Below are 14396 nucleotides of genomic sequence, written 5' to 3' on the forward strand. Positions count from 1 at the left end.
CACTAAAATGTGTAAAACAGATAACCAACAAGGACCTACTGTACAGCACAGGGAACTTTCAATAATCTCTAATAGCTTAAATGAAAAAAGAATTTGAAAAAGAAAAAATACAGGTATATGTATAACTGAATTACTCTGCTGTACAGCTGAAAATGATACAACATTGTTAATCAACTACACTTCAATGTAAAATAAAAACAAAAAGAAGACAACCCACAGAATGGGAGATGTCTGCAAATGATGTGACCAACAAGGGATTACTCTCCAAAATTTACAAAAAGCTCGGGATGCTTAATAGCATTAAAACAACCCAATCAATTAATGGGCAGAAGACCTAAATAGATATTTCTCCAAAGAAGACAGATGGCCAAAAGGCACTTAAAAAAATGTTTAACGTTGCTGATTATTAGAGAAATAAAAATCAAAACTACAATGAAATATCACCTCACACCAGCCAGAATAGCTATCATCAAAAAATGCACACACAATAAATGCCAGATAGGGTGTGCAGAGAAGGGAACTCTCCTACACTGTTGGTGGGAATGTAAATTGGTGCAGTCACTCTGGAGAACAGTATGGAGGTTCCTTAAAAAACAGACCTACCATATATATGGCCCTGCAATCCCACTCCTGGGCGTATATCCAGAGAAAAACATGATCCTAAAGGACACATGCACCCCAATGTTCATTACAGCACTGTTTACAATAGCCAAGACACAGAAGCAACCTAAGTGTCCATTGAGAGAGGAATGGATCAAGAAATGTTATGTATGTATTAGGAATATTACTCAGCCATTAAAAAGAATGAAATAATGCCATCTGTAGCAACATGGACGGACCTAGAAATGGTCATAGTGAGTGAAGTAAGTCAGACAGAAGAGAAACATCACATGACATTCCATATATGTGGAATCTAAAAAGAAATGATACAAACAAACCTACAAAACAGAAAGAGACTCACAGAGAAAGAACTTATGGTTGCCAGGGGGAAAGAATAGTTAGGGAGTTTGAAAAAGACATGTACACTCTGCTATATTCAGAACAGATAACCAACAAGGACCTACTCTATAGTATATGGAACTCCACTCAATGTTATGTGGCATCCTGGATGGGAGGGGAATTTGGGGGAGAATGGATACATATATACAGATGGCTAAGTCACTTTGCTGTCCACCTGTAACATCACAACACTGTTAATCAGTTATACTCCAATACAAAATAAAAAGTTAAAAATAAATAAATAAAATAGATAACCAACAAGGACCTACTGCACAGCACATGGAACTCTGCTCAATAGTCTGATAGACTAAATGAGAAAAGAAATTTAAAAAGGGCAGATATATGTATATATTTAACTGAATCACTTTGCTAATCTACTATACTCTAAGGTAAAATCAAAAACAAAAAGGACCTCATTAAACTCAAAAGCTTTTGCACAGCAAAGTAAACCACAAACAAAAGACAACCCACAGAATGGGAGATGTTTGCAAATAACATGACCAACAAAAGATCAATCTCCAAATTTTGCAAAGAGCTCATGCATCTCAATATAAAAAAAAAAAAACCAAACACCCAATCAAAACACAGGCAGGAGACCTAAAAAGACTTTTCTCCAAAGACGACATACAGATGTCTACTAAGAGGTACATGAAAAGATGCTCAATATCACTAATTATTAGAGAAATGCAATCAAAACTACAATGAGGGTTTCCCTGGTGCCTCAGTGGAAAAGAATCTGCCTGCCAATGCAGGAGACACCAGTTTGATTCCTGGTCCAAGAAGATTCCCATATGCCTTGGAGTAACTAAGCCCATGCTTCGAAATATTGAGCCTGTGCTCTAGAGCCCAAAAATCATGACTACTGAGCCCACGTGACTCAACTCCTGAAGCCCGAGTGCCCTATAACCTGTGCTCTGCAACAAGAAAAGCCCGCACACCAGAATGAAAGAACAGACCCAGCTCGCAGCAACTAGAGAAAAGCCCATGCAGCAAAGAAGATCCAGGACAGTCAAAAAATAAATAAGATAAAAAAATAAAGTCCTTAAAAAAAAAAAGAAAAAAACCTACAATGAGATATCACCCCACACCAATCAGAATGGTGAGCATCAAAAATTCTACAAAAAATAAGGACTTCCCTAGAGGTCCAGTGGTTAAGACTCCAGGTTTCCAAAGCAAGTGGCATGGGTTAGATCCCTGGTTGGTCAGGGAACTGAGATCCCACATGACATACAGCACAGACAAGAAAACACATTAAAAAAAAAAAAAAAATCTACAAATAGGGGCTTCCCTGGTGCCTCAGTCAGTAAAGAATCTGCCTCCAATGCAGGAGACCTGAGTTCCATCCCTGGGTCAGGCAGATCCCCTGGAGAAGGAAACGGCAACCCACTCCAGTATTCTTGCCTGGGAAATCCCATGGATGGAGGAGCCTGGCGGGCTACAGGCCATGGGGTTGCAAGAGTTGGACAAGACTTAGCCATGAAGCCACTCATATACTTTCCTAAAACAGAAGTTACAATAAAATGCTTTTTTAAAAAAACTACAAACAATAAATGCTGAGGGTGGGAAGAAAACAGAAACCTCCTACACTATTGGTGGGAATGTAAACTGGTGGAGCCACTATGGAAAACAGTATAGAGGGTCCTCAGAAAACTATAAAAAGAACTACCAGGATTCTGCAATCCCACTACTTGAAGGCATCTAGCTGGAAAAACACTCAGTTCAAACAGATACAAGCTGGTTTCTATGTCTGCGTCTCCACTGCTACCCTGCAGTCAGTTTATCAGTACCATCTTTCTAGATTCCATATACATGTGGTTAAGATATTTGTTTTTCTCTCTCTGACTTAAATCACTCTGGCTAAATCATGTTGATGTATGGCAGAAATCAAACCAACATTGTAAAGCAGTTATCTCTGAATTAAAAATAAAATAATTAATTTTAAAATATAAGAGGAAAAAATAATAAAAAAATATAAGAGGAAAAAAAATGCAAACAAACAAACAAAAGGTAGAAGCCTAGGGCTTCCCTGGTGGCTCGGTAGTAGAGAATCTGCCTGCCAATGCAGGAGACAAGGGTTCGATCCCTGGTCCAGGAAGATCCCACCTGCGGCAGAGCAACTAGGCCTGTGCACAACTACTGAGCCTGTGCTCTACAGCCCAGGAGCCGCAGCGATGGGAGAAGCCACTGCAGTGAGAAGCCTGTGCACAGAACTAGAGAGTAGCCCTCGCTTGCCACGACCAGAGAAAAGCCTGTGCAGCAGTGAAGACCCAGCACAGCCAAAACAGTGAGTGAGTGAAAGTCACTCAGTCGTGTCTGACTCTTTGAGACCCCATGGACTATCCATGGAATTCTCCAGGCCAGAACACTGGAGTGGGTAGCCTTTCCCTTCTCCAGGGGATCTTCCCAACCCAGGGATCGAACCTAGGTCTACCCGAACTGCAAGTGGATTCTTTACCAGCTGAGCCACAAGGGAAGCCCCAAAATACTGGAGTGGGTAGTCTTTCCCTTCTCCAATGGCTCTTCCTGACCCAAGAATCGAACCAGGGTCTCCTGCACTGCAGGCAGATTCTTTACCAACTGAGCTATCAGGGAAGCTCCTGACACAGCCAAAAATAAATACATAAAAAACTAAATATGTTAAAAAAAAAAAAAAAAGACTTCTCTGAAATTTGTGTTTTTTGTAAAAACAAAAAATAAATTGTTTTTTGTAAAAAAAAAAAAACAAAAAAGATACAAGTGGGACTTCCCTGGAAGTCCAGTGGTTAAGACTCAGAGATTTCACTGCAGGGGGCTCGGGTTCTATCCCTGGTCAGGGAACTAAGATCCCATATAATGCACAGTGCAGCCAAAAATAAATAAATAAGCACATGCACCCCAATGTTCACTGCAGCCCTGTTTACAATAGCCCAGACATGGAAGCAACGTAAGTGTCCACCGACAGATGAATGAACAAGATGTGGTGTGTGTACACACACACTGGAGTATCACCCAGCCATTAAAAAGAATGAAATAATGTCACTTGCAGCAACATGGATGGACCTGGATATCATCAGGCTAACTGAAGAAAACCAGGCAGAAAAAGACAAATAGTAAAAGCACAAGCAACAAAAGAAAGAGCTGATAAACAGCACTTCATTAAAATTTTTAAACACTGTGTGTCAAAGGACACTATGAAGAACATGTAAAAACAACCCATACTATATAGGAGAAAACATCTGTGTGTTATATAGGTGATACATATTTTTTAGATTCCCCATATGGGGAATCTAAAAAAAAAAATGATACAAGTGAACTTATTTACAAAACAGAAACAGACTCAGGCCTAGAAAACAAACTTTGAGTTAGGAAAGGGGAAAGGTGGAGGGGAGGGATACACTGGGAGTTTGGGACTGAGATATACACACTATCATATTTATTATTTGTTAAATTTGAACTTTTTCTTTTGTATTGCATGTGTGCCTGCTTAGTTGCTTCAGTCGCGTCCAACTCTTTGCGACCCTAAGGACAATAGGCCAACAGGCTCCTCTGTCTAAGAGGATTCTCCAGGCAAGAATACTGGAGTGGGTGGCCATGCCCTCCTTCAGGGATCTTTCCCACCCAAGATCAAACCCACATCCCCTGCGTTGCAGGTGGACTGTTACCTACTGAGTCACCTGGGAAGCCCCATTCGTACTGAGGCATAGCCAATTAACAAACAATGTTGTGACCTCTTCAGGAGAACAGCAAAGGGACTCAGCCATCCGTATACATATATCCATTCTCCCCCAAACTCCCCTCCCATTCAGGATGCCACATAACCTTGAGCAGAGTTCTATGTGCTACAGGAATGTGTCCTGCTAGATTTAAAATGGATAACCAACAAGCACCCACTACATAGCACATGGAACTCTGCTCAATATTCTCTAATAACCAAAATGTAGAAAGAATTTCAAAAAAGAGTAGACACAAGCACATATACCTGAATCACTTTGCTGCACACCAGGAACTAACACAACATTGTTATTCAACTAATACTCCAATATAAAATAAAAACCAGGGACCTTCCTGGTGGTTCAGTGGCCAAGACTCCCGCGCGCTCCCAATGAAAGGGACCCAGGTTCAATCCCTGGTCAGAGAACTAGATCCCCCAAATCACAACTAAAAGACCCTGCATGCCTGCAACTAAGACCTGGCGCAGCTAAACAAATAAACAAAAAATAAAATGAAATTTTTTTTTTAAATAAAGCGAGTGGAAATAATATTACAGTGAAAACCTGAACTACAGTTGGTACACACGCCCCCTAAATGGCACCCCGTCTCCCAACCACTCGCGGGGCCCGCTCGGCGTCCTCACCCACGTCCATCCACTCGGGCGGGAGCAGCCGACACTTCTGTCTCTGCTTCAGGTTGACTGCCAGCCACAGAGGAACCTGCACCGGTAGGCCGGGGTTGAAAGGCCCCAGGTCGCCCTGCAAACACGCACACCCCGTCATTCACAAGTGTAGGGCTTGGACCTCCGCCGTTCACGGGCTGACGCCCTGCGCGGTCTCGGCCGGCCCCGCGCCCCGCCGCCCCTCTGCACAGGTTCCCCAGCCCCGCCCGACTACACCTGCGGGCCCTGGGCCCCGACAACCCCGCCCCCCGGGAGCGGGAGCCCACCAGAGCGAGCCGGAGGCCCAGCGGTTCTCACCCCGATGAGGTAGATCTTGTCCAGGCTGAAGTTCGGGATGATGGTGACCAGCTCCTTCTCGGCCAGAAACTCCACCTCCGCTGCGTCCATGGCGTCGCCAGCTTCCGACCCGGGACTCTCCGCCGCCGCCGCCTCAGGTCCCTCAGCTTCCGAGAAAACACCACTGTGTCCGCCGCTTTCCCGCCACCGCGCAGAGCCCGCCCCCTGGCCGGAAGGAGCCTCGGCCGGCCTATAGAAAGACGGCGCTCTAGGTGGGGCGGTGGAAGGCGGGGAGAGCGACTGTTACGAGCCCGCGGATTGGCGAGCTTGAACGTGTCTGCGGAGTGGGTCCCGCCCCCTCGCGGTAGGCCCCGCCCTCCCCCGTGTCCCGGTCCCGCCCCTCCAGTGCTCAGCTCACCTGGAGCCGCCGGCTCACCTGCACCTAGAACCGCCCTTGGTGTCCCTCACGAGCCCCGGTCGCCTGCCCTCCCACACCGCGGGTCAAACTGGAGGTGGGTAGGCTTCGGGGCCGGCAGTTGTTGTTCAGTCGCTCAGTCGTGTCCGACTCTGCGACCCCATGGACTGCCCCGCGCCAGGCTTCCCTGTCCATCACCATCTCCCCGAGTTGGCTCAGACTCATGTCCATTGAATCGGTGATGCCATCCAACCATCTCATCTTCTGTCACCGCCTTCGGAGCCAGGAGTTAATGCATATAATTGGTCACGGTGTAACCTGGCTACACAAACGCGGGACCCCACCCCACCGACCTACCCACCCAAGCAGAGTGAGGGAAGGCTTTGTTTCTTTTAAGTTAACAATCTTCCGGCCTCTCTGTACACGGGGTAACATCTATAAAAATGTAGATTCCTTCATTGCACCCACATATTCCAATTCAGAAACTGCTGGAGGAAAGGCTCAGAACCTGCACTTTTACAGTCTCCGCAGGTGAAACCTGTGAAGGGGCAAGTTTGCAAATACGCATGGTGAGTTCGGCTCTTAACTGTGGTTGGTCCGGGTGCCCTCTATAGGGTGGGTTCACGTGAACCCACAGCAAGAGTGGTTCTCAGGCCCTCCTCTGGCAGCATCCCTTCCCTACCCTCCCTCACTCTTCCCCCAGAAATGCCCAGTGTTGACGTGCACGCTCCCGCAGACTTCTGATTCAGTGGTCTGGGTGAGGATAGAGGACTGACCTCTAACCAAGGTCAGGGGGATTCCAGTGGGGTGATGATAAGCCAGGAGAGCTTCCACCTGAGGTGACGCAGCTAGAGGAGGACTGGGGTGGGGGGGATGCTGAATTTGACAGCATTACCTTTAGGTTCCAAGAAAAAGCATATGTGACAGGAGGATTTCAGGGTTCTAGATCCCTTCAGGAAAGCTCCATACTCCAAAAAACACACACACACTTTCCTGTCTAACCATCCAGAAAACTGCCCCATGTCAGGTTGTTGGGAAGATGAAATAAAGCCATCATCCAGTTCTGCCAATTTACATGGCCTGGAAAGCAGTTTGTTGTTTATCTGCGAAGGAAATGATCATGATGAGCCTGGAGATTTCCTTCATTGTGTCATTTACGAAGATAAATACTTTCCAAGAAAATAAAAGATCCCTCGGGATGCTGTGTAACCGAGAGCAAGTGACCACTCTGAACGTCTGTCTCTTCATCTGCAAGCAAGGTAGGAAGAGGAGTCCCAGGGTATTTGGGGAAGAGGGGGGTGGCAGGCCACCTGGCCCCTCCTAAAATAGAAGCTCCCTCAGGCATCTGCAGACAGTGTGTGCCAACTTGTCTGGGTTTTGATTGATGGGACAATGTTTCCTTGACTGGCAAATATTTGCGTTTCAAAGTTGGAGAGGCTTCCCTCCCTGATTTCCACAGACTGTAAAAGTGCAAAGGAAAAGAGCTGGTGGGAGAGCTGAGGTTCAGAGAGGCCGTGGCGGGATCATGAGTGCTAGCAGAGCCCAGTATCCTGGTGTCCTTTCTGTGAACGTGGCGACATGCCTCACAGGGTTGTAGACAGAATGGGACAAAGCGGGTGTGGCTTTTCACACTATAGAATGGTGGCATCTTGGAGCCTCAAACTTGAGCAGACACCAAGGTCCTTCAGTTCAGTTCAGTCTCTCAGTCGTGTCCGACTCTTTGTGACCCCATGGACTGCAGCACGCCAGGCCTCCCTGTCCATCACCAACTCCCGGAGTTTAATCAAACTCATGGCCATTGAGTCAGTGATGCCATCCAACCATTTCATCCTCTGTCGTCCCCTTCTCCTCCCACCTTCAATCTTTCCCAGCATCAGGGTCTTTTCAAATGAGTCAGTTTTTCACATCAGGTGGCCAAAGTATTGGACATGTATTGGACAAACATTGGACAAGTATTGGACAAACAAGTATTGGCTAAGGTATTGGTCAAGGTCCTTAAGGGGCTTGTTAAAGCAGCAGGATTCACAACAGCCAAAAGGTGGAAACCACCCAGATGTCCCTGCTCTCCCGTGGTCCCCGGGGACTGGCGGGGAAGCAGCGACTTGCTGCGGGTGGCGTCTCACAGCTAGGGAGATGGCTAGAATTACAGTCATGGAAGCAGAAGGGACATGCAGAGCACAAAAACACCTCCTCCTGAAACTCTTCCGTCAGCCCAGCTGAAAGGGGCCCTTGGGATGGTACCCGCCAAGGAAAAAGACTACTTCACTACCTGGGACCCTCTAAGGTCTCCGAGGCAGGGCTGATAGCATGACCCCTGCAGGCCTGACTCCCCTGCTGTTTCTGGCCACTGGCAAATTCTACTGGTGAGACCCAGCCACTCCAACTGGTACCTCTTCCGACCTTCACCTCCTAGAGCCCTCGGGAGGCGGGGAGGGAATGACTGATGTAGGCGAACTTCTCAGACGCGTCTGGCCCAGCTGTGCAGACAGCCATGGTTCCGGCGCCCGGCGGCAGGGCTGGCTCTGCTCACGACAGCCCTCAAGGTGTCCTTCTCCCTGCTGAGTGCGGTGGTGAGTGAAGCAGGAAAGACAGACAGCTCCGGTTCTCCAGGGCCGCTGTGTAAGCTGCTCCCCAGAACCTGACCAGATGCTGAGCGGGCCGGGTGAGAGATGCAGGTCAGGGAGTGATGTGAACAGATAAGCAGTTTACAGAAAGAGAGCTCCGGGGGGCGGAGTGGGGGTGGGACCCAGTCCAGCAGCAGGAGAATCACCTGAAGGCTGGGAGTGGATGTTCTAGGGATAGCACCTAGGGCAGCAGCCCAGGGGACCAAGAGGAGGGACGGTCTGAAACCAGAGCCCGTGGACTGCCTGCAGGGTCCCGGAAAGCCTGGCCTGGGGAAGCCTCCGGACCCCACCCAGTGGCCACAGGTCTTTCCCAGCTGCCTGTGGCTCCACACAGCCCAGCAGTGTCCTCCTAATCGCCACCGCTGGGCCTGTGAGTCCCTCCCTGCTGCTTGCAGGCCACCAGAGTCTGGCAGGGGAGCCAGCCCGTAAGCTGCAGGGCGCACATCACGGCTGAGCCTGGTGGGAGCTCTCAAATGCCTCCGACACGGTGCAAATACACTCTTGTGTCTTTTTGCCATCTGCTGCTGTCATTAAAAAATTACATTTCCATCTGTTTTCACACTTTTCTCCCCTCCCAGCCTCCCCTCCCGGAGGCATACAGCATGAATCCCACGTCGAGGACGCGAACGTTCCATTGCCTCTTGGAGCCTGGGAACATCACGGGGTTGGGGTAATGGGCTTCATGGGCGACCAAAGCTGTTCATTCCTCCTAGGTCAACATTGACCATGACCTCTGCCCTCCACACACCAACCCCTCCACACACACTGCAGGAAGCCACTTACAAAGCTTTTTTTTGTTGCTGGTTTTAATTAGTATGTGTGGCTTTAGCATTAAAAATAAATGGAAAATAAACTGCAAGCATTAGTAACCATTTCCCCTGGGAATGTATTTAAGGAAGAACAGACTCAAGAAATAAGAATCAGGGAGCCATGTCTGGGCTCAGAAAAAAATTGTCATTCTAGACCAACCCCAAAGATGTAACCCCTCTCCCCGACCAACATAGCATGCCTGACCTTTCATGAAGGGTCGAGTCCACGGAGAACCCAACAACCCCCCCACAAGGTTGCGACCACAGACTTCGCCTGGTGGATCGCCTCAAACACAGCTTTGCAAACATCAGCATAATCACTAATATTCTAGGTTCCGTATATATGGTCATCTGTTTCATCTTCCCAACAACCTGCTTACTACCTTCTTTTGAAGATGGAGGAAGCTGAGGCTCAGAGTAGATCAGTTAATTATTTTTTTTTAACTTTTGGCTGTGCCCCACACAGCATGTGGGACCTAGTTCCCCAAACAGGGATCGAACTCTCTCCCATGCATTGGAAGGTGGAGTTGTATCCACTGGACCGCCAGGGAAGTCCAAAGCTGAGGCTCAGAGAAGCAAAGTCACTCACTCCAGGTCACCCATCTGACAAAGGGAGCATGGGGATGGACGCGGCAGGCTGGGCGGCAGGCCCTGAGGAAGGCTTCAGGTGGAAGCAGTTTATTCACAAGGCCCTCCTGGGTTGCTCCAGGAAGGCGGGAGATCTCCAGGGCCAGTTCAGGTTAAGGAGCAGATTTCTACTGCTGGCCGCTTGGGGCGCAGACCACCCCCACCCCACCCTGCTCCCCACCAACCTGGGGCTCCCAGGGAAGCCTGGCTCCTCACAGTACCAGCACTGCCCCCAGGAGCTAGTTAGAGACGCACAACAGCAGGCCCAGCCCAGACCTCCCCTAACAAAGGGCATCTGCCTTTGAGCCGGCTCCCTGCTGACAGCACCTTCATAAAGCACCAGGTCATCTCAGAGTCCCCTCACCAGCACCAGGGGGAGGAGCAAAGGAGGTGGGGAATGTATCCGCTAACTCCCATCCGTAGTGGGTGAGGGGTACCGCCAGACAGCCTTGAGAGAGCCCTCAGCCCAGCGGCTCCTGCAGCAGAGGAAGCCCTTGGGCGCTGGAGTGGAACTCCACCCTCGCACACACACGGGGCTCCGTCACGCCCAGGGATGTGGTTCCAGGTGGCCCGCTCCTACTGCCCGCCCCACACTCACCCCTCCAGACTCCTCAGGTCCCCTCGGCATTGTACCCATTCCCCAGATGAGCAAACAGAGGCCCAGGGAGGTGGGTGCCCTGCGTGATCATGACCCCCATTTATTGACTGTCTGCTCCATGCCAGGTACCATGTGGGCATTGTACGGAGATCATTTTCCCTAATGCACATGGGCTCGCCACGTGGGAGGTCCTGCTCTCCTCACTTCACAGGTGAAGACAAGATTCAGAGGGGTTGAACAGCTTTCTAAGGTCACACAGCACAGCACAGGGTCTGGCCGACACCCTCGCTGGCATCCACTCCCCCTATTCTTTCTCACACTCCTAAGAAGGAATACTGGGGGGCTGCAGTGGGGTGCCCCGCCCCCTGCTATCATACCCCCCAACCTCGCCCCTTCCTCATGAGCAGACAGAGCTAGCTTGAAGGCAGAGCCTTAGGAGCAGTGAGCATTGCACGGGGTTTCTTGTGGCCTGGGGGACAAGTGTCACCAAGAAGGGTCTCCCTCACTCAGCTGGGGTGCATGCTCTATGCTGGCTCTACCAGGAACGAGCCCTTCAGATTCAAGAGGCCCAGAGCCCAGGACTGGTGTGAGTGCCTTGGACCACAAGGCTTCTCTGCAGGAGACCAAGGGGACTCACCTTGGCCGTGCGAGAAAGCCAAACCGGCTCCCCAGGGCTGCGAAGCCTCTGGCCAGCCCTCCACCTGCTTTCCAGCTCGCAGTCCTCTTGCTGTTGCCATGGGCACGAAAAGCCTGGGGTGAAGTGCCCATTAGCCACGGCAGGTTACCGAGTGGGCTGGAGGCCTCCGAGCAGTACCCAGGAGATGGGGGGTGGGCTCCTCTGGCCTGCAGACTGAGCCAGCTCTCAGGGCGAGCACCCAGCCCTGAGACCCAGCGTCCCCTGGGTCCCAGAGGGAAAGGACTGGGGCAAAGTGTCCACATCACCTCCAGGGGGATATAAAGGGCGCTGAGCATCCAGGGAGAAAGGGACAATCAACAAGAAATACTGCTGAGTGGCAGCTCCGTGGGGATGGTAAGAATGCAGGGTCTGGGTTCAAGTTCTCACTCTCTGATGACCTTGGGCTCTAGTTTCTCACGACCCCCATCTGTATACTGGGGGTAACCACAGCGTCTACACCAGGAGACTAGACGGTTATTCCCAGCCCATCGCTCCCTCCATTTATCGACGTGTCTGTCCCTTCCTTGCCATATGACTGCCCAGCTCAGCCATGTGGGGTCTGTCTGTGTGGCTTGCTTGCTCCATGCATGGAAGCTGAGGACGCTCCTGCAGGGCCCGGCTTGTGTGTGTGTGTGTGTGAGCGTCTGCAGTGAGAACGCATTCTGGGCGCTACTGGCCACAGAATGAGGAGGGCCAGTCGAGGGGCCAAGACCACCCGAAAGCCCGTCACCAGCCAGACCAGCCCCTCGGTGATAAGCGATTCTCTTAAACCCACCTCCGTACTGAGTGTGCTCCATCTCCTGTGCCCGCCCAAGGAGCAGAGTCCACAGCTCGTTACACGGGATCTTTATTTACAATGCAAAAAAGAACTTACAAGTCACTTTCTGGACAGTTTTGATGCCTTTAAGACAACTTTTAAAAAACGAAGCCAGTCCTGGGCAAGAAGTCCTTTGTGTGTGCACCTCCAGGGCGCCTGTCTGCATGGCCCTGCGCACTGGGAGTCCGGTCTGGCCAGAAGGGAGCCTCTCCTGGACGGCACCCGTCACCAGGCCGGGGGTCGGCGAGAACGTTGAGGCGTCGGAGGTCCGGTCCACCCCACGGGGCCTCGGAGGTGTTGCTCTGGAACCTGGCGGGGCTGACGGCTCGCTCCTCTCCCCACGCCTCTGGTCCAGTGCTGGAACCGCTGCGTCCTCCCAGCCAGTGTCCTCAGCAGAGCGTCCCAGGGCTCCAGACACGCAGAGAGGGGGATGGCCAGAGCAGGAGCTGGGGCAGGCAAACCCCTGACCTGTGCCGCTGCCTCAGGCCTCAGGGTCAATGTCTCCATCCTCCGGGCACGACCCTGATTCGTCCAGCCAGACTAGGAGACAGAAGGTGGAGTCCACATCCAGATGGGCCCCCCACACACACCAGGCCCCTTTCCCCAGGAGATCCAGGGCCGGCGCCTCAGGGCACATTGCTTCATCATATCCCCCTAAGCTCTGTGCACGCAGGCCGGTGGCGTCAGCCGATTCGGAGAGAGAACTCCAGTGACGCAGGTCTCACAGGCTCTCCCCCTCTCCTCTGGCCACCAAAAGCCCCAAGCTCCCCCAGATGTCAGGCTGAGGCCCCTGGGATTGCACCCCCTACACACACACCCCATGGCTCAGCCACTTCTGAGCACCGGCCTGGAGATGCCTGCATGCCCAAGGCTTGGTGAATCAACATACCCACCCTCTAGTTCCAGGTGGGAAACTGAGGCCCCGAGAGGGGATGTGCGCCCCCGTTAGCAGGGTGGTCAGGGCAGGGCGGGGTTCTCGCCCATCCCTTGCTGTGGGGTATCTGGCAGCGCCGGGAGCCCGCAGCCCCGCTGGAAGTGCCGCCCAGGCCTGCCAGGCTGTCCCCCTGCCCTAAACGTCACTGGTGAGGAGAACGGCCACACGGGCACCGTGCAGGCTGTGGGCTCGGGCCCCTGACCTTCCTCGTCACCAACTCTCAGGGCCTCCGAGGCACGACCACGCTCTGTGACACGGGGGGCTGAGGCCTCGTTCCCACATCAGGGTTTTGTGACTCCAAGGGCTCCGCCCTCCCTCCTCCAGCTCCCTCTCTAAATGGGGAAAGGCAGAGGTCAGGCCTCACCTCTGCCATCAGACAGGACCCGAGGGGCCCCCTGTGCAGTCCCTCTGCACTGGGACCCTGTGGGCACTCAGGGCTCCGGGCCTGCACCCCACAGACCTTGAGGAGGAACCGTGAGTTTCCCCTGTGCTCACACCAGCCCTGGGAGGCAGGGAAGGCGGTCATGATCCCATCTTACAGATGAGGCCACTGAGGATCCGAGAGGGAAGTGGGTGTCATGGCAGGGCCTGGGCCTCGGTCACCCACGGCAAGCTCTCTGGTTAGACACAGAGGCAGAAATCTAGCTCTTCTCTCACTTTGCTGTGTGCCCCTGGGGCAGTCGCTGTCCCTCTCTGGGCCTCAGTTTTCCCAACTATAAATTAGAGATAAGGGAGGTATTCACAGCCCAGAGGGCTGGAGAATTCAGTTAAGATTTGTGAAAAGCATTTAGCCCAGTGCCGGGCACCTGAGAAGGTGGCCATCATTACTGCGCCTGACCCAGTCTTACTGCCAGCGCGCGGTCTGGCCCCAGCCGGATGGGCTCTCCAGGTCAGTCCCCCTGGTGGGCAAGCGGACGCCCAGACTGAGAACTTCTGGAGAAGTCTACCTGAGTCCCCCCCAACTCTCTCTTGAGCCCCTCCTCAGCCTTTGTGCCTGTGTCCCCCGGGCGAGCCAGGCGCTCGCTGTGGCCCAAGACGGTAGCCCCTGAGAAGGCATCAAGTCGGGGTGTGCAGAGCACAAGCTCAGATCTCACGGCCTGGGTCTGAGCCCCAACTCTGACATATCAGCTGTACGGCGAGTGTGTCAACCTCTCGGAACCTCAGTTTACCCACCTGTAGAATGGGGATGATGAAAACTGGACTTAACTCAGAGTTACTATGAGGCCTCAAGGAAAAACCACCACCATCA

The 14396-nt window shown here is 51.7% G+C and overlaps 2 protein-coding genes across 3 annotated transcripts in view; both read right to left on the reverse strand.

The window, feature by feature from the left end:
* GINS2 (GINS complex subunit 2) overlaps positions 1–5862 on the reverse strand; it is a 34813-nt gene extending 28951 nt beyond the window's left edge. The window contains exons 1-2 of the mRNA XM_043898216.1: positions 5669–5862; positions 5333–5447 (exon numbers count right to left, since the gene is read on the reverse strand). Coding sequence (XP_043754151.1) covers positions 5333–5447; positions 5669–5758 — 205 coding nt within the window. The 5' untranslated portion in view covers positions 5759–5862. The remainder of the gene's footprint in view (positions 1–5332; positions 5448–5668) is intronic.
* A 6363-nt stretch (positions 5863–12225) lies between these two features.
* Positions 12226–14396, reverse strand: part of C4H16orf74 (chromosome 4 C16orf74 homolog) — a 29923-nt gene continuing 27752 nt past the window's right edge. For both annotated transcript variants that reach the window (XM_043898219.1, XM_043898218.1), the window contains one exon: positions 12226–12753. In XM_043898219.1, coding sequence (XP_043754154.1) covers positions 12695–12753 — 59 coding nt within the window. In that variant the 3' untranslated portion in view covers positions 12226–12694. The remainder of the gene's footprint in view (positions 12754–14396) is intronic.

Source organism: Cervus elaphus, chromosome 4, assembly GCF_910594005.1.
Source record: "Cervus elaphus chromosome 4, mCerEla1.1, whole genome shotgun sequence".
Lineage (NCBI taxonomy): Eukaryota > Metazoa > Chordata > Mammalia > Artiodactyla > Cervidae > Cervus > Cervus elaphus.